General features: G+C 57.2%; 3 protein-coding genes across 4 annotated transcripts; 2 read left to right on the plus strand and 1 right to left on the minus strand.

The window, feature by feature from the left end:
* Nucleotides 1–2,836: 2,836 nt before the first annotated feature.
* On the plus strand, nt 2,837–9,387 carry LOC119158000 (C-factor-like). Its single transcript, XM_037409454.1, is given in 7 exon segments — nt 2,837–2,926; nt 2,928–2,982; nt 3,503–3,544; nt 7,183–7,370; nt 7,794–8,021; nt 8,247–8,357; nt 8,713–9,387. Coding segments are annotated over 7 exon segments (828 nt in total). The 3' UTR covers nt 8,827–9,387.
* A 97-nt stretch (nt 9,388–9,484) lies between these two features.
* LOC119158041 (C-factor-like) lies at nt 9,485–11,594 on the minus strand. Its single transcript, XM_037409557.1, has 6 exons — nt 11,433–11,594; nt 11,025–11,076; nt 10,593–10,780; nt 10,162–10,320; nt 9,917–10,036; nt 9,485–9,679 (listed from the first exon to the last, which is right to left on the minus strand). The coding sequence occupies exons 1-6, from the start codon at nt 11,577–11,579 to the stop codon at nt 9,566–9,568; spliced, it is 780 nt and encodes a 259-aa protein (XP_037265454.1). The 5' UTR covers nt 11,580–11,594; the 3' UTR covers nt 9,485–9,565.
* Nucleotides 11,595–13,522: 1,928 nt separating this feature from the next.
* Nucleotides 13,523–23,201, plus strand: LOC119157927. Of its 2 annotated transcripts, XM_037409334.1 has the most exons (14): nt 13,523–13,654; nt 14,130–14,259; nt 17,377–17,501; nt 18,061–18,151; nt 18,690–18,769; nt 18,974–19,018; nt 19,189–19,223; nt 19,613–19,776; nt 19,982–20,069; nt 20,227–20,307; nt 20,959–21,057; nt 21,306–21,961; nt 22,373–22,449; nt 22,649–23,201. In XM_037409334.1, exons 1-14 carry the CDS (start codon nt 13,575–13,577, stop codon nt 22,707–22,709), a joined length of 1,812 nt encoding a protein of 603 aa, XP_037265231.1. In that variant the 5' UTR covers nt 13,523–13,574; the 3' UTR covers nt 22,710–23,201. The 2 variants fall into 2 exon arrangements, with proteins under 2 accessions (XP_037265231.1, XP_037265232.1); XM_037409335.1 differs by lacking the exon at nt 20,227–20,307.
* The last annotated feature ends 95 nt before the right edge of the window (nt 23,202–23,296 follow it).

Raw genomic sequence — 23,296 nt, forward strand, 5'->3', positions numbered from 1 at the left:
TACCGCACCGCCCCCCGCCGCAGCGCAGCGCACCAGCTCCCCATTGGCTATCGCGGCCGTCGCTCTGGGTCATCCCCGCCTCCTCCTCGCGGCCGGCCTCGGGGGCGGGCCGCCCACCGGCTGATGCAATGGCGGGGCACGTCGGCCACGTGACGCGGCCGGGCTGAAGCTGCGCCGGGCGGCGCCATTTGAGGAGCGCGCGCCTGGTGGCGGCGCAGGGGCTGTCGAGGCGCTCCACCCCTCTCGCTGCCGGTACCGGGGCGGCGCGGTGGCCTAAGGCCTTAGGCCAGCTGGCACGGCCCCGCTCACGGGCGTGGGGAGAGCAGGGGGCTGCAGGAGGCCGAGGGCGTGCGGGGCAGCTGGCTGGGCGCGGTGGATGAGGTGGCTGCTGCAGTGGCGGCCAAAGCCCGGTGGGCTTCGCTGCTGGGGTTCGTAATGGCTGCAAAGCCTTTGTGCGGGTCTAAGGGGACAAGGCCGCGGCTCGGAGGTGCGGTGGGGGGGGTCACTGCATGATGAACGTGCTCTGGTCATGCAGTTGGGCAGTGGATGGCGTAGGGGCATGCGGCCCGATTTGAAGAATCAGTCAGCAGTATGCAGGCGAGCGGAGGTGATCTTTATTCGGCAGCGCAGGGTGCGTGGGGGATCGCTCCACCAAAGTCATGCACCCCGAGGGGATTTTTCAGTCCCCCCTTTGTACAAGCTACTCATACCTATTCATGAGTTTTCCAAGAAATTGTTTACATATTCATTACAATTCTGAGAATTCATTTACGTATCTCGTGCCTGCACAGTGTCCTTGAGGAGTTGTCTCTGTGCAAACTCTATTCCTCAGCGGCCATGTTTAAAGTCTCCATCTTCGCCATGTTGCATGTACAACAGGAATCTTAAGACAAAATGCTACTTCTAAAGATAACCAACCCAAGGACTTAGCAGTCTGTGCATCTGTCATGTGGCAATAAGGGTCCTTGGACATTTCCCAACTTTTAACTAAACATAGGTACGTCATCCTTTAGATAAGTGGTACAGCATTCACTATTCAGGCCCAAGGCCGAGAGGCACAGCACACAGGGGAGGTGCCACTTGGGCAGAAGAATTCACTGTGAGGACAGTCAGGCATTGAAATGGGGGCCCCGGAAGACTGGGGGGTCCCTGGAGGTTCGTGAGGTCTGGTTCAAGCTCTGGGCAACCTGCAGTCATTGCTGACCCTGCTCCCCCTGATGAGGCTTGGGCCAGAGTCCTCCCAAGTCCCCTCCAGCCTGAACGGTCCCCAGCTGTTCTGCGGTGATGGGACCTTGTAGCTCAGTCCTGTCTCCTCCCCAGAGCATCCCTTCTGGCCCAGGCTGTGGATCCTGAGCCACGAGCACATCTGTGCTGCTGTCCTTGGCCTTGGTTGGCTTTGGTTAGCCCTTTCACTTGCTGCTCGCCTTGCCCTGCTCGGTGCTGGCCTGCGGCCGTTCACACCGTTCCTGTGTCTGTTCTTTCCTTCCCAGGAAGCCTGGAAGGAAAAGAGGAAACTCTGGTCTTGTTGGTTCCTAATGGAAACTGCTCTGGATGCTGCTTGCAGATAGCAGCAGGCACGGGCAAGTCTGTGCAGTGCAATTACTTGCACAGGTGATTACATCCTTAATAACCCCTGCTACAGCGGGTCCGAGTCTGACAGCATGCAAATCCACACCCAGCATGCTTACCTCTTGGGGGAGCAATAGTCTACCCACCAAGGTGGAAGGAAACATCACTGCTTCCTCTTCTCCATGCTCTACATCACCTGAAAGCACATCTTCCAAACCTGGAGCCCCACCACCTGGCCCAAGTATTTCTTTGGTGATTGCCAGACCTGGAACCACTGAAATACTTGGAGGGAATAGTCAGCTCTGCCCCCTCCACCAGACCGAGTGAGACTGGGCAATAGACAGGTCCATTTGGGCACATCCAGACAGACTCATTCCTGCCCACTACTTTCCTCTTCTTATTTTCTCTCACATATTAAATTCAGGTTGCCCCAATTCTTCTGTTTCAGCTGAGCCTTTTAACATGGCAGCTCTGTTTCTTTTAGCACCTCACTCCTGTCTCCTAAAAACCCGTGCCTCCAGGCTGATCTGGACTTCAGGAGCCTTTGCAGGCACCTCTTGGGCTGATAAGCATCCAGCAGCATCCGTCAGCAAGGAGAAAAGGAGAAGGGTGATGGCCATGACCCTGGAGCCCCAGCAGCGAGTGGTCAGGGCTGCAGGAAACTGGGGTCTTCTTTGCTGGCTCCTGGGTACTGTGGGTGAAGGTATTGGTGTGACCTGATCCTGCAGTGTTAGAAATACCTGTCCTGCACTTCCCAGGTTGGGCTTTGGATCACCACCCCTGGGTTCAGCTATCACAAACTCACCCCCCGAAGTGGGAGATTGCCAGTCACAGAGAGGTCTGGACCTGTTTTCCTTTTCCTGGTGCTGTTTCCAAGTGGTCTTCCAAACCTGTGGTAGGAGTGACCCTCCTCCTGCAGTTACAGGGACCCTGGGATCTGGGGCTTTAGAGGAGGGAAGTGGTGGGGAACTGGGCACTGCAGGAGACATGCAGCCCCATGTGCCAAAATGCCAGGGAGCCCTTGGTCCACCCTGGGACCCTGGCTCTGTGTGGGGCTGGTGAGGGGCCGGGGCTGGTGCTGGCACCATTCTGTCCCCGTGGGCGCCAGCAGCCCCACCCTGGGCTGTGCCTGGCTTCTCTTTGTGCCGAGCAGGCGGCAGTCCTGCCATGTGTCACCGCCTGGCACGGCGGTGGTCCTGCCATGTGTCACTGCGCGGCATGGCAGCAGTCCTGCCATGTGTCACCGCCTGGCATGGCGGCCACTGAGATGGCTGCGCTGGCTCAGAGCGTCCTAGTGACAGGGTCCAACTGCAGCATCAGGCGGGAGCTGGTGAGGCAGCTCGCCGCCAGCCCCCGACCCCCCCCAGCACATCTTTGCCACCTGCCGCAACCCCGAGGGTCCGAGAGGGAAGGGTCAGTGTGGGCACAGGGCATGGGGATGGTCCCGAGCCCGGTGGGCGCAGGGGATTCCCAGTCCCCATGGCTCTGCCACCTCACTGCTGGCCCTGGCTGGGTGGCCCAGCAGTGGGGCAGGAGTGCTCTGGCGGGGTCTTATTGCCCCCAGCCCCCTGGTTATGGCAGTGCCTGACCTAGCTGGGTGGGATGAGGCTGCCGGGGCAGACATGGTGCCCATGTCCTCAGGGCTCGCTCCTGGGTGTGCCAATGGCCGGTCAACCCCTTCTCCATGCTGGGATCACCCAGAACAGGGGGCAGTGCCTGAGCTCAGCACCACCCTTCTCCTGCCAGCCATGGCAATGCTGCCCTGCCCTGGCCTCTGGGAATGGTCCTGCACGCTTTCCACCAAATAACCAAAGCCACCCTGGCCTGGCCGCAGCTGGGGTGACCTGGGAGCACGGGTGGGAGACCTGGCTGTGCTGCTGGTGGCTTCTAACCGCCTCCCTTGCTCCATCACTTTGTTTCCAGGCCCTGCAAGAATTAGCTGCCCAGCACCCTGGCATCAAACTGGTCCAGCTAGGTATGGAGCAACCTCCCTCCCTGCGCCCAGCATTGCTTGTAGCCCTTTGCTTGCTTTGGGGATGGGACCAGGGGCAGCTCTGTCAGGCAGCCTGCCTCAATGCTGGCAGCCAGGCAGCTCCAGCTCTGCCAGGTGGGGAGGGATCGGTGCACATCTGGGCAGGCTTCCCTCTCCAACCAGAGCTGTCCTCTGGCTGAAAGCAGTCAAACTGGCTTTGGAGACAGGCAGAAGCGGGTCTGTACACCTCGGCTGAGCAAGTTTCATGGGAAAGGTATGCGTTCTGTTCCCAAAGATGCTAAATATGGTGCCTGAGTTTTGGGCTGGGACACACAGGTTCGCAAAACAAAGCAAGGCAGAGCACAGCAAGCAAACTTACTGGCTGGTCCCTAAGTAGGAGGGTTGGTTTGGGGTCTGCTTGGAGGTGGCCACAGTCGGCATCTCCTTTGCTGCAGGTAAAAAACAGGGAAAAGAAACGGGCTAAAAGGATGCATATGGGAAATTTGGCCTTCAGTAGTGTTGGTATCCCAGATTGATGCTCAGACCCAGAAGCATGCTCCAGTTCAGGATGTTTGCAGCCTGGACTGGGAAGATGTCCTTTTGTCCTTTCCCTGCTCCCATGGAGGCAGGCCAGATTTGCTGGCCTTTGTCAGCAGCGCCCGGGAGCAGCAGGAGAAGGTGGCAAATGGACCTGGACAGCACAGGGACTTGGTGGAGTAAAGGGAGCGCAGCCACGGCAGCGTTTGGTGCTGCCAGGGTCAGGGTGTTCACATGCAGGAACCTTCTGAGGTGCAGGGCAGGGACGGGGGCCTGCAGGGGGGGGACACCAGGCTGAAGTGTGAGATAAGGAGCACCGGGCTGAGGAGCGTGGTCTCCTGCAGTCGTGCCTGGAGGCAGACGATGCTGTCTGAGAGAGCAGGGGCTGCTCACAGCCACTATTTTTTTAAGAAGAGTTGGTTGAAAAAACATCCAAACCCAAAAGAAGTGTTTTGGGGAAGCATTTGCACCAGAATTGCTGCAGCTGTGATAAGTGAGGTGAGAAGCAGCCAGACCTTCTAAATGCATTTCCTTAGAGCCAGTAACAAGCAAACTGAGTCAAAGCAGTGCAAAGCCCCTATCGGTCTCTACCTATGATGTGTTTAAAAACACCTGAAAATTTCGAGTAAATTTTTAGTATTTCTTAGCAAAGAAGGCATTCCTGAAGTGAGACTTTGCTACAAAGAGGCAGCAAATCTCTCTCATGTTATTAAACATATTATTAAAGTATGTGGTACTCTGTGTTAAGAAACAGCACCTTTAAAATTACCTGTGGGCCCCAGCCGGCAGCACGTGATGGGGGAGCATGCTTGCTTTGCTCACCAAAGCATGGCCAACATGAAAGGGACACCACCAGGGGCTGACTGCTAAATAAACAACCTTTACTAAAACACACACACCCCCCAAAACCCAGACTGTCTATAAAGCCCCAAAATAAGCTAAAAAGCTATGAAAAATCCAACAGCAACAAAGTATTTTTTAAAAAAATATAAGCTGCTTTAGTCTGTCTTTCTCCATCTTGCAGACAGGTTGGCTTCAAACCAGTAACAGGAGTACCACTTTTCAGAAAGGACAGTTAAAACATAGCTCCAAAATGCATGACCTGTCACTTCCTTTCATTCTCGCTCTCTCTCCTCCTCATCCTTATCCTCTTTATTTCTTCCAAGGAGAAAAGAGTTTGTTCCTTCAGCAAATTTTGCTGGCCTAGCACTAGGGATGTGCTGGTCCCACACGCCTGGCCCCTTGGAGAAATGACTCGGGTAGTCCAAACAGAGCAGTTAATTGTTCACCAAAGTGCCTGAAAGATGCCACACACGTGGGGGGGCGATGGAGCCTTGAACTCCGTTGAATCATTATCTAAAGAGGAGTCACTAAGAAGCACCCTGTGATATGTCCTGCAGCTCGCCACGCATGTCCTGTCAAATTCCAAGTCTCCATCCCTTCACAGATGGCAGCCCCACAGCACATTATCTCGTCAAATTCCCCTAAAATGTTTTCTGACACTCTACAAAGGAAGGTCTGTGCTGCGCAAGGCAAGGTGGTTACAAGTCCCAGGCCACTCGAATACTTGCTTACCACCATAAGACACCAGGCCAGTTAAAAATGCCAGGAAAAAGGATTGTTCTGCTGCTCATCAGTGTAGCAAATACTCCAGGAAAGGAGTCTTCAGCCTTACAAACCTCTGCTAAGTCAGTCTTGTTTAAGCATGATTCCAGAAACACAGCTCAGGGGCCAAAAAGTTGCAAAAAAGAAATCTGGCTCTATGATCTGCCCCCCACAGAAGGCTTGTCAGACCAGCAGCTGCAATAACTGTGTGCAGAAACGTGTGCGGGAAGCAAAGGCACGCTCTGAATACTCAAGTCTCTTAAGGGCTCGGTGGTGTACTTAGGATATTAAAAGGCAATATATAAAGTTTAATGTTGGCCTAACTGGCCCATTTCAGACCCTGAGGGTGTTTAGATGACCTCTTTTAAATAGACAATGGCCACGTCAGTGGGGCGAGCACCTGGTAGCGGGTGCACATCCTAACAAGCAAACCCAAAAGCTGAACACAAAAAATACCACTCCTGTTGCTTTAGCCAAAAAATCCTGCAATTAAAGCATGGCAGATTTTCAAAAAGATACCAATATTTAAGTGAAGAAAAAGGCACTGGAAATGCTTATCCCTGTTAGCACAATTCCAGTTGTTTCTGGTTCCTTGAGGTAGGTTTGTCCCCACAACTTGGCCAGAGCATCTGTAGAGATGGGGAAGTTCAGGCTCAGAGCCTGCAGACAAATACTACAGGTTATATCCCAAATATAATAATAATAATAGTAACAACAACCACCACCACCACAAACAATAATAATAATTGTTATTATTATTATTGTTATTATTATTTATATTTTATTACTTAGCTAATATATCAGCTCCAAATCCTCATCAGTAACAAGGTGAAACAAAAAATATCTGAAGAAAAAAGAAAGGATTTTCACATACAAACGGCTGCAAAGCTATAGGAAGTTAGGCTGTGAAGATCAGTTTAAGCACAAATTGTTAAAAAAGGCAAAGATAGCTTTAAATGATCATTCAGAATGTATATCAACCAGAGAAGATCATCATGTAATTCAACAATGAAATGAATGTGCCCCTGCTGTGTTCCCAGCCCCTGTACCTGCTGCGCAATAGAGCAGGACTTGAAGAGTGTAGCTCGGTTGTTTCCCCCGAGATGGGGATTCTGTCCTTAAAATGTGCCCATCCAGCTGTGTTGGCCCCTGATGGAAATAAAACGGGCAGTCTCAGTGTGCAAGGACCAAGCACCCCTTGTGCAATCACAGATCCCTTGAATACAGACAGCAAACACAGCTACGTTCTTCTCGCCAGTAGCCTCTGTACAAGCAAAAAGGAGCTGAACTGAGGTTTAATTCACTGAGGCTGTGAAACCAAGAGGTGAGGACAAACGGCTGCTCATTTCAATGTGCTTAACATCCTGACCTGCTAAACCCGGTCCTTTCTTTCTGGATAATGCTGGTTTAAAGAGAGGCACTCCAGCCACAGCACGCTTTCCAGCCAATGCTGCGTGACCCGCTGGAGCTCTCCTCCACTCTGCTTTTTGTCCCGGCAGACGCAGTGAACTTGTCCAGCATCCAAGGGGCCGTGCGGGCTGTGGGGTCTCATCTGGAGGATCAGGGCTTGAACCTCCTCATCAACAATGCGGGCATCAGCTCGCAGGCCACGCTGCGCTCCCTGGATTCACAGGAGATGCTCTCCATGTTTGCCACCAATGTGGTCGGACCACTCCAGGTTGCCAAGGTACATCTGGACCTTTTGGCTTTCTCCCTCTTGAGGAGATGTTCCCCGTGGGAAAGGTGCCCTCAGTTGGGTGGGTTCTTGCTCTCTTGAACGAGGCAGACTGATGGGGCAAGACCAGGACCACAGGTCTCCTCTGCCCAGCCAAGGAAGCAGGGAGGCAGCTCAGTCCAGCCCCAGCATCTCCCATGCTTCGCTCCTCCCCAGCTGAAGCTCCTGCCCGCCCCAGGCTGGCTGTGCCAGCTCACTCCATCCCTGGGGAAGGGAAAGGCTGGAGCTTGGTCCCTCCATGGGGCATCCTCCCCATCCCCTGCCCTTGTGACATTTGTCCAGCTGCTCATCCCTGGTCCACAGCAGAGACCTCCAGGGCAGTGCTCAGGCTCGGGCTCGTTGTGTGTTAACAGAGTGTCAGTGTCTTTGCATCAGGAATTCCTGCCCCTCCTGAAGAAGGCTGCGAAGGGTGCAAGGAAGGGGGGGCTGAGCTGCAGCAGGGCTGCGGTCATCAACATCTCCAGCAAGCTGGGCTCCATCGGGCTGTGCCTCCGGGTGCCAGAGGCCCCCATGTACGCATACCGTGCCAGCAAGCTGAGGTGCCAGGGGAGGTGCTGGGAATGCTCTTCTGCACACAGTGCCCATGGAGGGGAGCCCCTGGGGGCACCCGCCTTCCCCAGGCCACCACCCCCTGCCTGCTTCTCTCCAAGTACATGGAGACCAAGACAGCAGCACCCAGGACTGAGCATTTCAGGTGGGTTGTGCTGATGCTTTACCCCAGGGCAAAGTCCCGTTGCCCACCCCCACAGCCATTTTTTGGCTGGGAAGTGTCCCCCCTCCTGCCCACCCATGCCCCAGGTCATGCTGGCACGGCGGTGCCTCTTCTAGGCTGCCCAGAACATGGTGACGAGGTGCATGGCTGCAGACTTCCAAGACAAGGGCATCTTGTGCACGGCCATCCATCCCGGCTGGGTGAAGACCGACATGGGGACGGAGAAGGTACTGGGCTGTGCAGGGGAGGGTCAGCAGGACTCCTGCTGTGCCCCCAGCTCTCAGGGAGGGCAGGGGCACTCAGGGCAGGGGATGTTGTGTCATGCTGTGATGCCAGGACCATCTCCTGGGGCAGAGCAGGCAGGGAGCGGGCAGCACGTGCCAAGTGCCAAGCACACGGGATAGCCAGCCCCGTTGGCACCCTCAGCACGGACAGCAGGGGGGTGGCAGGGGGGGAAATGCCCCCACGAGCACCGTGGGTGCTGCTCCCCGGGCCATGCACCCTCCTGCCTGCCCAGGGCCGGCTGCTTTCCGTGCTGCTCGCAGCCTGCAGCAGTGACACTGGCCCTGTCCTCCCCTGCAGGCGCCCCTGATGGTGGAGCGCAGCATGCGGGGCATCCTGGCCGTGCTGGCCAGCCTCTCGCAGGACACCTCCGGAGCCTTCCTCGACTGGGCAGGGAGCAGCCTGCCCTGGTGACGGGCGCGCAGGCGGCACCTCTTGCCTGCGCCTCAGCCCCCCACTCGCCCCTTGGCACGGGCCTCTGCTCGCCCCCAGCCGCCCCGGGCTGCCAGGGAGCGGGAAGGGCATGGGAAGCAGCTTCGCTCCCCTTGGCCGGCCCACGCGCGGCCCTGCAGCCCCCTGTACCCCCCACCTCTGTAAACACCGGGAGCTGATACCTCTGCTCTGTCTCTGCGCCCCCAGCCCCAAACGCCTGGGCTGAGCCCAGCGCATGGTCCCTGCACGCTGCCCGAGCACGTCTGTCCGTCTGTCCCACCGCGGCCGAGCATCCCCCAGCTGAGGGGAGAGGGCAGCTGGTCCCTGTGCCCCCAGCCCCTCGGGCACCCCGGGCTGAACACCCGGGTGTGCCCCGCAGCTGGGCAGGGGGAGAGCCGGCCCTGTGCATCAGGACATCCCGCCTTTCTCCTCCAGGGAGAGGGGCTCTGTCCTGGCTCCGGTGCCTCCCGGGGGGCACGTCTCTGGGGGTCGGTGACGGTGTCACTGGACACACAGGCTGCGACTCATGGGGACACCAGTGACAGCTGCGGGTCAAGCGGGCAGCTGGGGCACCGACACAGCCCGCGGTGAGGAGGGGGTGCTCGGGCAGGGGCCTGGCAGCGCACAGCATAGCCGGGGGTCTCAGGCAGGGCTTTATTGAGGATGCAGGGCAGGCGGGAGCAGCGGCCAGGGCCCCACTGCCAGGAGTCTGGCCGGCACCTCACCAGGGCAGGACCTTCCCTTCCCAGTCCAGGAAGGTGCCGGTGTCCTTCTCGGAGAGGGAGGAGAGCACCTTCAGCATCCCTCGCACGCTGGCATCCACCGTCAAGGGGGCCTGCGGGGCGGAGGGGGAGAGGCAGCCCCTGCCCCAGGGCTGGCCAAGGGCTGCCCTGCAGCAGCCGGGGCCAGGGGCAGGAGCCGCTCGGAGCACCGGGAGAGCCGAGGGGATGGGGCCACAGGCACCCAGGACCAGGGCAGGGGACGGGGCGGGCAGGGGCTCAGGGCAGCGGCTCCCTCCCACGGGAAAACCGTCCCAGGGGCTCCGATGGACCCGCCGAGGTGAAACTCCTACCACGTTTCCGACGGAGTCCCCCATGTCAGTTTGCACCCAGCCAGGGTGGAGAGCAGCGCAGAGGACACCGTGCGCCCGGTACCCCAGGGACTGGCACTTGGTCAGCATGTTCAGGGCAGCCTGCGGGGAGACAGGGCAGGGTCGTCGGTGGGAAGGGTCGGCTGGCTGCAAGGGGACACGTGCAGACCCCGCATCAGGTACAGAGCAGGGGAACCAAACCTGGCCCCTGCACAGTGTGGCAGTACCTTGCTGCAGCGGTATGACACAACCTGAAGCAGATCCCAGCCAGAGGGAGAAGTGATGGAGCCCCCACAGCTGGATATATTGATGATGGCTGCCTTGCTGCAGCTCAGCCCTGAGCCCGGGCTCCCTTGGGCAGCCTTCTTCAGCAAGGGCAGGAACGCCTGCGAGGAGAGAGGAGAGAGGGGCACACGTGGAGGGGCACAGGGGAGGACCAGCTCCTTCCACAGTGGGCAACATTGGCACCAGCACCGGAGCATCCTCCCTCCTCTTCCCCCTGCCCCAGCCTGCCAGGCTCCAGCTCCTGAGCTCCAGCCCACTGCTCCACGAGCCTCTCACTGACCGAGAGCCCATCAGGCACCAGAGCGGAGGCAGGACCCCCTCCCACCCACCCTTCGTGCCCCCTGGGACAGCCCAGCTCAGGTGAGGGTCTCACCTGGCCCAGCAGCAGGGGCCCAACCGTGTTGGTGGTGTAAATCTGGGTCATGTTCTCTGGCGTCTCGTCATCAAGTGTGTTATTTATCACCATCCCAGCGTTGTTGATGAGGAGGTTCAGCCCCGAGCCCCCCACGTGCTCCCCAACTCTGGCTGCAGCTGCCTTGATGCTGGTGGGGTCGGTGACCTCTGCAGAGCCGATGCAGGGGAGGTCAGCACCCACGTCCCCGTGGTGGTCTGGGATCCCCTGTGTGTCCCCCAGGACAGCAGCACCAGGTGTCCCCAAAGGCAGCGACCTATCAGTGTGGCTCCCTTATGGCACTGGGCTCCCAGGGTGTGCACAGCACCAGGGCACTTGCCGGCACTGCACGGGACTGTGGTGCCAGGTGGAGAGGGGAACCGGGGCGAGGGACCCCCACCTCGGGGCACCTACCGAGCGGGATGATGACCAGGTTGGCGTGATTGGAGGCCACATTCTGTAAGTCCTGAGAGAGAGGGCACCGTGTGGGTACGGAGAGGCAGGAGGGGCTGCGCCGAGGCTCAGCCTTTCCCAGACAAAGCCTGTGTCACGCCAGCTCTGTGCCTGCACCCAGCACCCTGCTCCGGCTGTCCTGCTCCCGACGGATGGGGCTCCATGCCTCCCACACTTGCTACATGCCACTGTCCCCTCTGCACATCCCATGCACAGCTGGTCCCACCACTGTCCCAACCCGGCCGCCCTGTGCTGCAGGTGCCCAGCTGCAGCCCAAGCCCTTTGCAGACCCCCTCCTGGCTCTACCCTGCCGCCCTGGCACCCAGCGCCCCCCCCAGCACAGCCCACTGCCGCCCAGCCCAGCCTCACCTGCGCTCGCTGCCCCCTGGGGTCTCGGCAAGTCGCAAAGACCCACTTGGGTGGGTTTCGCATCCCCAGGAAATGCCGGACGAGCCCCAGGCCGATCCCCCGGTTGGCCCCCGTCACCAGAACGGAGCAGACGCGAAGCCCTGCCATGCTGTTGCGCTGCTCTCACCTTGACTCTGCTGGTGCCTTTTGCTACTCAGCTATCTCGAATTTTCCCACGATGGCTTGCATCAGCCCGTGGCTCTAGCAAATTCTCTGCCTGCACCTCAGCCGCTTGGCTGTGGTCCATACCCGTGATCCACCTTTCCCAGAAGCTGAGGAATGATGCAAAGGGAGCCGAGTGTCCTGCCCAGACAGGGAATGCCTTGGCCTGGACATCTGGAGAGCTGTTCTTTGTACCTTCCCTGCTCCGCCAAACCTGAGCCGTTTGGCTTTTGGCCAGAACTACCCCCGTTCCTGCACTGACATGCCCTCCCACCGCTAAGCTCCCCCTTGAGACACCAGGCTCTGTCCCTCTCCTCCCCTGAGGTCAGGCAGGCAAGGGTGGACTTGCTGACCCCCCGCAGCACAGTTTGTTGGCCTTAATTTGTGCAAGGCCAAAGCCAGGGTTGAGGATGAAGCTTGAACAGACAAGTGTCCCTTGGCCACTTCAACAGGCTGAAACACCTAGAAACCCTCCAGGACTGCTTGGAAACCTTCCAGAGCTGCCTGGAGCAACCCTTTCCTCCGGGTCTGCTCTGACAACAGCTACAGTATTTAAGTTGTAGGTGTGACAGATGGATAACATTCAGTGTTGCCCCACAGGTATCACTGTGGTGTGGCCGGGAATGGGGCCGTGCCCAGGCACACACACTGCACACAATGGCCACTCAGTCCCAGGGTGGTCCATACGCTGTTGCTCTTGCTGCAGGGAGGCACCAGACTCCCAGCTGACTTCCAAGGAAAACATCTGACTGATGGGTACAGGGGCTTCAGGACAGGCCTGAAGCTCCCCCAGGAGCTCCTGCTATGCCTAAAGGCAATGGAGAAGCAGCACCTGCGTGTCTCCACGCACCGATGAACGCTCTGCGGGGAGGATCTGAGCATCCCATGGCCTCCCCAGGTGGCTCCTGCTGCAGCATTGCCCAAACCGTAGACAGACAGTTTGTAATAGAAGAAGATACATTTAAGATAGTTCAGCGACGTTTGGTAGGTAGTTTGAGATAATAACACAGATCAGGCAGGCGATCAGGCAGGACTGGGTGGGCATCAGCCTGAGGAGCATCACCTGCTCCATCTGGGGCTGCTGCTGCAAGGACCTTTGCAACTGGGAAACATCCAGCCGTCCTGTTCAAGAGATGGGATCCTCCACGCACGCGCTATCTGATGCAACAGTCCCAATAAATTATCTTTTTTGCTTTTAAAACACACCCTGCTCTCTACTCCTCTGTGTAGCACTAATCCATCTTGTCGTGGCAATTCGCTGTGCTCACTCAAGCCCACGTGAGCAGCCACAGCCCGGGGATGGAGTGCCAGTGGCCGGAGCAAGCCGTAGCTCCGGTGGCCCCGTCCCAGCCCTGACCCACGCCCGAGCAGGCGGTGCGGTCCCTTCGGCAGGCGCCGGGTGCTGCCCGCTTTGCTACCTGGGCTGGAGCGGGCAGGTGGCCGTAACGCCCCGAGGGGAGGCCACGGTCGTGGCCGGAGGGCGCCGCTTCCCACGGGTGGCCGGTCGGGGAGACCCGGGGCTGCGGGGAGCGGCCGGAGCCGGCGGGAAAGGGCGCGGTGCGAGGCCGAGGCAGCGCTCCGGTGGGCGGCATCGTGCCCAGCCGCCGGGCAGCGGGGACGGGCAGGCGGCCCAACAACAGGGCGGGCGTGCGGGCGTGCGCCCAGGGAACGCGCGGGGGGCGGCGGGGAGCCTGCTGGGGGTGGGGGTGGAGCTGGGAATGGCGGTGGGAACGGGGCTGGGAACGGAGCTGGGCCAAGATGTGCCGGGCCGCCTTGGTGCCAGCCCCGGTCTGGAGCCGCTGCCGGTGCCTGTGCCAGGCCGTTCCGCCCCGCCCCTTCCGCCCCGCCCCTCCCGTCGCTTCCGCCACGCCACGCCCCTCCCGCGCGGCTCCCGTTTCCTGTTCCGGGGTCGCGGCCCCTCCTCGGGCGCTGCTCGGCGCAATGGCGGGAGCGGCTGCCGGTCCTGCGGGGGCTGCCGCGGGGTCACAGCTGGTCCAGCGACAGGAGCTGCTGGTGTCAGGGTGAGCCGACGGGCCCCGCCTGTGCCCTGCCCGTGCCCCCCCTGCCCGTCCCTTACCCAGCACAGAGACCCCTTCCCCCTTTTACAGTGAAGGCAGTGGTGGGTGGTTAAGGCCTGGGCGCGGGAAAATAATTATTGAGGGGTAATAATATAGTAAGAGATAGAAAAATCACGTTTTGAGCTGGGTGGGAGACTTGCAAAAGGCCCGTCCCAGCCTGCACGCGGCTCAGGACACTGCGGGTGCCCCCCCCCCGCCCTTGGTGGCACAAGCAGGGTGCTGAACCCCCCCCAGCACATCTACCTTGGCACGGCTCCCTGGGGATGGGTGTCCTGGGGGAGAAATGGGTGGGCTTGGGCTGGATTTGAGCCGTCTCCCGGGATTGTGGCTCTGTCAGGGGTGCAAAACTCTTCCCGGGATGATGGAACTTTGCTGTGTCCCACATGTATGATTTGGTGCCTCCTCTCTTCGCCCGCAGGATTGTGTATGAGTCCAAGTATATATCTGCTCCTAAAATCTACATCCTGCAGCCTTGGATTGTCAACCTCTTGTTGAATTCCCAGCAGGTGGATACCCATGAGTGTCTCGTGGCCGGGCAGGTCTTGCAGGTAGGTAGCGAGAGGGACTGTTCTAAAGGTCTCCGACACTGTTTGAAATCCAAATTCCTGGAAGTGTTCAGCAGTTCCCAATTTGGTGGCTATGGGTGGGCAACTGTTCCTCCTCAAAGCCCCTGATTATTTTTTTTTCTTGAGGTGGAGGAGTTTTGCTTTGCTCATTTTTGGCAGCTTTGGCTGATGTTTGCACCCCTGGTAGGTTTGCCCTGCTCTTATCCAAAGAGTTTGTAAGTCTCCGAGATCCTCTTCCCTCCTAGCCTCACACTTGCAGGCTGCCTTGGCTTCCTCTTCCTCCTCTTTGCATCCCATCCTTCCTTGTACCATGTCATTTGACGGGTGGTCCTGACAGTGGGTAGCATGAGGCAGAAGCAGGACCTGCTGAGGTGTCTGGAGCCTTGTCTTATCTGGTGGTGAACCTTGGTGGAACCACGAGCTCGTTCTCCCCTGGCTGCTGGCTCTTCTGGGAGAACCTCTTGTGTGGTGATTGAGGGCATGGCCCCTGCATCATGGCTGGAGAGCTTTTGGTGCAATGCTGGTGATGTCTTTGACGTTTGATCTGTCCGGTGGGGCAGGAGAGAGCTTTAGTCAGGGGCCTCTCGTGCCTCTTTGAGGTCTGATGGGCAGCAGAAAGGAAGTAGGAGGAAAACAGCCAAACAAAGTCAGTGCTGGTGATCATTTGCTGTGGACTTAGAGGGTTTGGATGGAGGTGCTGTGGGACAGCTGGGTGCCCCAGCAGACGTGGGACCCACACAGGCAGGGCATGCGGTCCCTGCCTTGTGATGACCAGGTCAAGACCTGAATGCTGGAGAAACCCAGCTCTAGTGCTCTAGTTTACTGTTCTCTCGCAGCCTGTGGGGGCTTGTAGCAGTATCCTGCCATGGACAACATTATTGTTAGCGATCTCCTAATGTCTTTTGGGGAAGTAGATGTTTGAGGCAGCTCAGATGTCTCCTCACTCATGGGAGCAGGAAGGAGAAAGATGGGTGTTGTGATTTAAACAGAAAGATAGACAAGATGGGGAGAAACAAATGACAGTGAGAGAGAGAAGACCCTGTGGTCCTGTTCCGCATCCTGTCTGAAGGCAGAAGGTGGTGAAATCACTGGTTCCCTACTTCTTGTCCCAGTCCCCTCTCCCAGGCAGGAGATCTCTTGTGCCTGGGCTGATGAGGACCCGGCAGTGGATGAATGGATTTCCCCGAGGGTTCAAGGGATTAATGGGGAGAGTTGCCTCAGTGTGGCCACTCTCCAACCGACACCCACCCGAGGCCTCCGCAATGAATGGAAGGTTGGGAGTGTACCTTGAGCGGCAGAGCCTTTCTCCAGCTTGCCCTGTGTTCCAGCTCTGCCCATCTTCTTTTCTATCTGTTTCAGAACTGCAATTTCCAAACCTACCCTCTTCTTTATTGTGTTTTTTTACCCAGGCCCATGAGCAGCCCTACCTGCTGCTGGTACTGGTGCTCTCTTGCAGCGTGGGCCAAGCCACTCTGCCTGTGCTGGGCATCAGGAGTTGCCCATAGCGAGTGAGCACGCGGTGGGACTGGCCAGTTGCACGCTGGCCTTCTCCCACCAGGACGAGGGGATGCATCCAGTGAGGACTGCTGGTGGCTGAGCTGTGGTACTGTCCTAGTTTCGGCTGGGACAGAGTTGATTTTCTTCTCAGGAGCTGGTGCAGTGCTGTTTTGGATTTGGCATGAGAGCAGCATTGATAGCACGCTGGTGGTTTTGCTTGTTGCTGGATGATGTTTATACCAAGTCAAGGACTTTGCAGGTTCTCCGGCCCTGCCAGCCAGAGGGCTGGGGGGCCATGGGAAATGGGGAGGGGACATGGCTGGGACAGCTGGCCCAAACTGGCCAAAGGGCTGTTCCATACCATATGACGTTATGCCAAGTATATAAGCTGGGGGAAGAAGAGGGAGGGGGGGACATTCAACATTCAGCGTTATGGCGTTTGTCTTCCCAAGTCCCCATTATGCGTGATGGAGCCCAGCTGCCCTGGCGATGGCTGAGCACCTGCCGATGGACAGCAGTGAATGAAGCCCTTGTTCTGCTTTGCCCGCGTGTGTGGCTTTTGCTTTACCTGTTAAACTGGCTTTATCTCAACCCGCAAGTTTTCTCACGTTTGCTCTTCCGATTCTCTTCCCCATCCCACTGTAGGGGAAATGAATGTGGTGCTTGGTGGCCAGCTGGGGTTACACCACAACAGGTACCTACAGGAGCAGGATGCTAGTGTCAGGGGCATCCTTAAACCCGGCAGCAAGCCTTGTTGGCTTGTACAGGAGCTTTATGCGGTGGGATTGGCAGGCTGTTCTTGTCAGAAAGTCCCAGCTGAAAACAACTGGTCTTTTTAGCATGGTGGGCACCTATTGAAGGACATATGCACACCTCTTGTCAAATGGAGACGGCGTTCATGCATGACGGGACATGCCTTTTCATGTCCGCTCTTCATGCGTTGTGTCCCAACGTCACCAGTCAGGTGAACAATGTACATGATGTATGTGACCAAATCATAGGTGTGTATCAGGAGAAGCTCAGGGCTGTAGGGGTTGGGGCAGGCCAGGATTGATCCACAGCTCCCAGCTCACAGGGCAGACTCACTGAGTCTTGGAGGAGGAGTTTATTGCTTTCCTCGGGGGTGGTTTTGACCCAGCATGGACCTGGCTTAATACAGAGTCAGGGCTGCTACACCAGGAACTTTATTCAAAAGAAGGGAATGGCTGTAGCAATCCTGCTGGTTACCGTCTCCCTCTGTTTTGCAGAGGAGCACATGCCCCAGGCCTGCCCAGACCCCTTTTGCCTGGATTCCTGCTGCTGATTTGGGTGAAAAAATGCTTGGTTGTGGCTTCTCTCCCACCTTGCCTCCAATTGCTCTCTTGCACAATGTGGCACGTCCCTCCTCTGTCTCAGTGTGGAGCTTGCTCAGTTCAGTCGGGAGGCCTGGGCATGTGCTGTACCCCTTGGCCTTGGGGTAAGCGTCACCACCTGGCTTCACAGTGACTGGTGACCTTCTCTCCGAAGAGTCCAGGCTCTCAGCCAGGTGTGGTGTCCTGTCCTTGTTCACGGGAAAGTCTGTAAGTGAGATTTCTTTTTTCCCCCTCCCCAATCTCTTGATAGGTCTTGAGAGACTCAACTGCTCCAGGCCAACCTGGGGTCCTCCAGGATGCTGTCCTCCAGGTCTCAGATGGGTCCTACTACATCCGTGTGGTCATTACATCCAAAGCTCTGCAGGCGGACGAAAAGTGGGTTGCACCATGACTCGGCTGTGGCTGGGACAGCAGTTCTCCACAGCTGCTAGTGGGGCTTCTGCCTGGTCTCGTTTCAGGTTGTGTTAAGCTAAAGCAACCACAGGGTGGGAAGTTTGCATGAAAGAGCTGCTAAGAAAAGAAAGCTGGAACACCGGAGTTCCAGTTTCAGCTGGCTAGGATGGGCAGGGGTCCATGGCAGAAGCTGTGATGCCATCTAGACATGATTAGAAAGGACTAAAGAGCCCGTGGGTTTTGTGAAAGGAGCCAGAGCATTTAACCTGGGCTGTTCCGTCAGTGCTTTCCTCAGTTTCCTCAGTTTCCCCATCTGGACACCCCTAGACTGGTGGGGTGCTGCTAGCAGAGCCAAGGGATAAGCAGCAGGAATAAGTTGCAGGAACTGGGAGGCCTCGGTCCCTGATGCTCATGCTGAAACATGTTCCAGCGTGCCCCAGCGTGGTTGGTGTGGCTGTTGTGGGGAACACCACTGTGTGTCTGGGTGGTCCAGCTCCATTCTTCATCTCTCCAAGATGTTCCTGCTCTGTTCTTTTTCTAGCACCCAAATGCATGTCAGGCTTTCCAGCCTTATTTGCAGGATTATTGTCTTACAGAAGTACACAGTGTGTTTCCGAGAGGAGGCCAGACTGGTAAGTGCTCTGATGAGTGGAAGCAACTTGTTCCTTGATCTTGCTGTGCTTCCTGCATGCGTACCTGCTTTGAGCTGCCCCCAGGAGCTGGAGGCAGATGATGGGTGGCTTTTCTTCTGTCTTCATCTGCAGCTTCTGGGACGGTCTGTGGCAGGTGGCCTGGGCACTGGGGCAGGGCATGGCATGAGTCCTCCCTGGGGATGTGGGGCATCTCCCCCAGGGCCACGTGGCTGTGACCTTCTGCTGTTGTGCAGCGGCAGAAGACCTGTGTGGACCACTGGTGGCAGAGCTGCCTGCTGTCTCCTTGCAGGGGGTCAGGAGTGTCTCTGTGGCCTCAGGCTGGCCCAGCCTGGTGTGTGGCTCATGAAGAGCCATCGGCTGATGTAGAAGGGTACAAAACCCCAGTTGAAGGGGGTTGTCCTTTGTGATGAGGTCCGCGCTTTGGTTGGAGGGTTGGTGGCAGATCTCAGATGGGTGTTTGCTGGCCCTGAGGGAGGTGGGACTGCAGAGGTGCCTTATGGCTCCATTTTCCCCACAGGAGGACTGCGAGTTTTACCTCACAGCCCAGCAGTTCATTGTGCTGCCTATGGAGAGGCAGAGAATGGAGGCATCTAACGGGTACGGTCCATGGGGTGGGTGGGGCTTCTGCTTTTAAGGGTGCTCCCTCATCTTCCTGGAGCAGCACTAACCCTGGGAGTCCTGGTGTGACCTGGTTGTGGTGGGGACTGTTTGCTCTTTGAAAGAGGAACTGCCTCAATTGCAAGCTGTGAAGGAAGGTGGGGATTCAGAGACAGTCGGTAACTGGCTTCTCTTTTGCTGCAGGAACGAGGAGCCTTCTGTGCTGCAGAAGATAAAGGAACTCTGGATGTAAGTACAGGGCTGGCTGTTGTTGGGGAATATTTCCAGACACCATGACGAGAGCGTACAAGCTGCTTCTCCCAAGCCAGGGTGCTCAATCTGCAGCCAAGAGCTGCAAAGGGCTGCTGGCCCGCGTTTGCCCTAGCCCTTACCTGGCTTTGTCTTCCTGGTCATTGCAGGAGGAGTCTCGCTCTGGAGAACGCTGCCAGCTCAGGTAAAGGCTTACGGGGGGCATGTGATGCTCTGGCTGCCTGCTGGGGCTCATGGCTCTCCTCAGCTTGATCCAGGTTAGGCAGAGGTAGTGCAAACCTGACCAGGTCTCACAAGGCAATGTTGCTAAGCCCAAAGCAGGATGAGGTGGTGCTGACAGCTACAGCAGCATGGACCGTCGCACACCTGTGCTCGTGCTGCTGCTCCAGGACCTGTGTGGAGAAAGGAAAAATAGTTCCTAGAAGGAAAGAAAATATAGAATTTTGTGTGTTTCCACAGGTTTCAGTGTTCAGTGCACAGGACAGTCAGGCATCAAGAGTAAAAACATTTGCAAGTGAAGCTTGCCTGAATTGAAGTGTCTTCTCCACTGACATTCATGTGTTCTTGCTCCAGAGGCATCTGTCTCTCAGCTAATTGATGCCATAGGACAGAACCAGCTGGAGGTTTTGAAGAAAAATGCTGAGGAATGCTTGGATTTGTGGATGCCCAACAAGCCGCCAGCAGCGGTGAAGGATGAGGTTTCCACCACTAAGTGGGAAGCACAGCGCAAGAAAAAGGTCAGTCTGGCTGTTGTGACTATGTGAGACAGGACTGTGACAGCTCATGGTGCCCTGGAGGGGTGGGAGGAGGAAGAGGAAGGGTGATGGGCAGAGCTGGGGATTCACTGTGGAGAGAGGTGGTGTTCAGCTGCCAGGTACGGGTGGGCTCTTCTATCTGGAGTGAGACTGCCCAGCAAAAACCACACAACGTGTCTCATTTCAGTGGGGTGAGGATGTCTTCATAGTCCCGGCCAACACCCTGCTGATCACTTCTGAGGAGGACATGGTTGCTTGTGATGCTTCCAAGGCAGGTCAGTGCAGTGGCTTCATCTGCAGAGTAGACTCTAGGCGGGCAGTTCCATGCTCAAGCGTGTGAAATAAGGGGTCCCCTGGGGTGGGGATGCTGCTTCCTTTGCTCCAGCTCTGCAGAGTGCTGGGATGCAACCAGCAGCACCCCTTTCATTGCAGACACAATCAAAGCAACTCCTGGGAAGAGTGGTGACAGCAGGATGGTGCCAAGTGATGCGAGCGTCATATCCCAAGTCAGCTGTGAGTAGTGGGGCCTCCAGATTCCATCCAGCCTCGTAGTAGTTTCCTCTGCAGTTAGTGCAGCCCATCTCCTTGGACTGAGTGGAGGAGGTGCTAGCTTGACCAAGGTCTTTAGGAGACCAGGATTCCCAGCTGTCCTTTGAATGGGTAGAGAATCGTCCTGCAGCCTCCCTGAAGCTGAGTAGCTTTGGTTCATTGTGCTGGGAGCACAATAAGTCATTTTGTCCCTTTGATGCCATCATGGAGCCCGAGTCTCCTGCCTGAATGCAGGCTCTTGTTTGGCTGTGGTTCAGCACAGGCTTGTGTCACCAAGCTTTGCTGCAGAAGCACTTCCTAGAGCTCTGTGTAGCGAAGAAGCCAAAGGGAGCTGCTGTCCTGGACAGTGCAGGGTGTAGGAGAAGGTCTTCCTCCCACCCTCCTGCTCTCTGGGCAGCATCTGCCTTTCCACTACGTGCTACAGGGGCTGGCTGAGGTCTTGGAAGGAGCCTGGCTGAGAACACCCTGGGTGCGGCTGGAAAGGGCTCTCGGTGCTCCCCTCGAGTGCTGTCTCTGTCCCAGACCTCGTGCACTGCTCCTTGTAGCCACTGCAGGCTTGGGAGTGGGCAGCCACTTTCTTTGCAAAAATCATCCCTCACAACTTCATCGTTGCAGCCACCGGGTCTACAGCCTTGTCGGAGACCTCGGAGGTATCCCTGGACAACCCCTGGAACAGGCTCGCCCCAGTATCTCTGGTCCTGGAGTCTTCAGATGGTGAGTCTCCATGCCCCAGAGCATCCAGCCTGCCTGGCTGACAGGAGACAACTCCCCTCAGTGAGTGACCACATAGCTCATCCTGGATGCTGGCATGCTTTCCCTTGGCCAAAGCGTGGTGCTGTGGTGCTCCCCTTGCCCTGTGCCTGCATCATTCCAGCTCCAACACTCCTGCCCAACCTGATATGCTGGGACAGGTCCCACCACCAGCCGCCTGCCCCAGCTGACCATGCATTTTCTCTTGGCAGAGAGCTTTCAACGCAGCCTTTCACTGAAGACCCAGCAAGATATGGCTGTTAGCAGCAACACCCCCAACTTGCTGGAACAGGGACAGCTGGTGGAGACCTCTTCTCCCTCCCTGCTCTGCTCCTATGGTGATACCAGTCTGGTGGAGACCAGCACCACCTGTCCGGTGTCAGCTTCGGAGGCAGCCTGTGATGCCCCCTGCACTGCTGGGGGCCTGCAGGTATGGGGGGGCTCTTGGGCGACCCTGCCATCTCTTTCTCCAGCTATTCCTGTCTTGCCCAGCAGCCCTTTGCAGTCCTTGCCCAAAGAGATGCCTTGCAGGAAGCACACAGACTCCAGTGGCACAGCTTTCCCTCCAGATACATTGAAATGTGGTCCGGCTCATGCCAGGACCCCGGGAGGAGGTGCTGCATGTGCCAAGAGGAAGCTGCTGATGGGAGATGGCCTCAGTGGGCAGAAGCATCCTCGAAGTGCCCCATGGGACAGGGGGAGAGACACAGGCAGGCAGATGGAGCCTGAGAGCACACAGGGTGCAGAGAAGAGAAGAGAGGAGACTGACTTGCTGCATGGAAAGGAGCCATCTGAGGAGGAGGAAGAGCAAGCATGCCCAGTGAGCGGCTCCAGGTCCAAGCCAGAGCAGCACAGAGCTCTGCAGCCGGTAAAGATGAAGCAGCTGGTGGGGTCCCCTGGAGGGGGGGGGGCCCTTGGGGAGGTTCTCTGTGTCCCCCCACTGCTGGTGTCCACCCCCCAGGGTCTTTCCTCGCCTGGCTGGTGGGGATGGGGAGTTGAAAGCAGGTGTCAACATAGATGGTGGCCCCAGCGCTCCCAAAGGAGGATCTGGGGCACAGGGTGAAGATGTACTTGAGCCTGAGCTGGGTGAGAACTGACGCTTGCTGGAGCATCTTCCAGCTCTCTGGATAAAATAAGATTGGAAGAGCAGGAAGTGATTGAGGGAGGGACTCCAGAGTTTTCCTAGGTGTATCAGGGTCTCAGGCTGGCATTGGTGGGGCTGTGCTCTGGGTTTTGTGACTGGGGCAGACCAGCGTCACCCTCCCCTTTGCTTCTGCAGTACGTGAATGAGAAGCCCGTCGAGTACAAGTACAACACACCAAGCCCCGAGCTCTGCAAGCAGATAAGATCTGTCAGGTCAGTGCCAGTGCCGTGATGGCTTCGTATGGCAGTCCCTTGTTTCCCCCCATGGCTGTCCCCATGGGATGTGGGTGATGTTGTTTGCACCCCTGCAGCAGGTCCCCAAACTCTGCCTTACCCTTCACCACTGGGCTGCCCTGCTCGTGTCCCCAGCTGGGTCCCTTCTCACCCTGGCTCCCCCGGTCTGGTTTTGCAGGATCTCAAAGGCGATGCTGAAGTGGGCATGCTGGATACTCACCGGGGAGATGGACTCCTGAGGCCAGCCCATTCTTCATTTCTTCTCTGGTTCAGCCAAAACAATTTAGGACTGTCTGGGAAGAGCAGCTGGGGGAGGGATAGGGGGAAAACCAGGACCCCTGTCCCCAAGGGGACCACTTTGTGTGCTGGCCTGGCCACAAAAGACCCTGTTCCAGGAATGCTGGGGACATGATCTGTTGAAGGCCAGCACCCTCAGCACGGAGAGGGAAAAAGAGCATTAATTCAGGGATGCCTGGGCATGAGCCAGCATCCCTTTCCCACCTCTCTCTCTCCATCCTTTGCACCCACCCAGGCCCAGCAAGTGGGAACAAGAGTTGCCACCGTAGCAGAGGTGGCAGAGGCCCCACAGCCTGATCCCTGCTCCAAAGGCAGTGCAGGAGTTTGGACATTTTATTGATTGGTTTATGTAGGGTCCTGCACTGCTCATTGCAAAAAATGTTCAACGGGTTTATGCTGTAGAAGTTAAAAATAAAAATTGTGTATTTTTTAAATACATAGCTCTTGTATTAAAAAAAAAAAAAGAAGAAAAAAAAAGTAAAAAGAAGCATCTTGCTGCTTTGTTGTAAACATCCATGTAAGGAATGCA

Source organism: Falco rusticolus, chromosome 15, assembly GCF_015220075.1.
Source record: "Falco rusticolus isolate bFalRus1 chromosome 15, bFalRus1.pri, whole genome shotgun sequence".
NCBI classification, from domain to species: Eukaryota; Metazoa; Chordata; class Aves; order Falconiformes; family Falconidae; genus Falco; species Falco rusticolus.

What these genes read in the sequence shown, in the direction of transcription:
- LOC119157927 (XM_037409334.1), top strand. Translation starts at nt 13,575, where the DNA reads ATGGCGGGAGCGGCTGCCGGTCCTGCGGGGGCTGCCGCGGGGTCACAG. An exon ending in AAGATAAAGGAACTCTGGAT is followed by an intron (nt 19,019 to 19,188) that starts GTAAGTACAGGG and finishes TGGTCATTGCAG; the next exon opens with GAGGAGTCTCGCTCTGGAGA. An exon ending in GGTCCTGGAGTCTTCAGATG is followed by an intron (nt 21,058 to 21,305) that starts GTGAGTCTCCAT and finishes TTCTCTTGGCAG; the next exon opens with AGAGCTTTCAACGCAGCCTT.
- LOC119158041 (XM_037409557.1), bottom strand. Translation starts at nt 11,579, where the DNA reads ATGGCAGGGCTTCGCGTCTGCTCCGTTCTGGTGACGGGGGCCAACCGG. An exon ending in CCTGGTCATCATCCCGCTCG is followed by an intron (nt 10,781 to 11,024) that starts GTAGGTGCCCCG and finishes TCGGCTCTGCAG; the next exon opens with AGGTCACCGACCCCACCAGC. An exon ending in GGGACTCCGTCGGAAACGTG is followed by an intron (nt 9,680 to 9,916) that starts GTAGGAGTTTCA and finishes TCCGCCCCGCAG; the next exon opens with GCCCCCTTGACGGTGGATGC.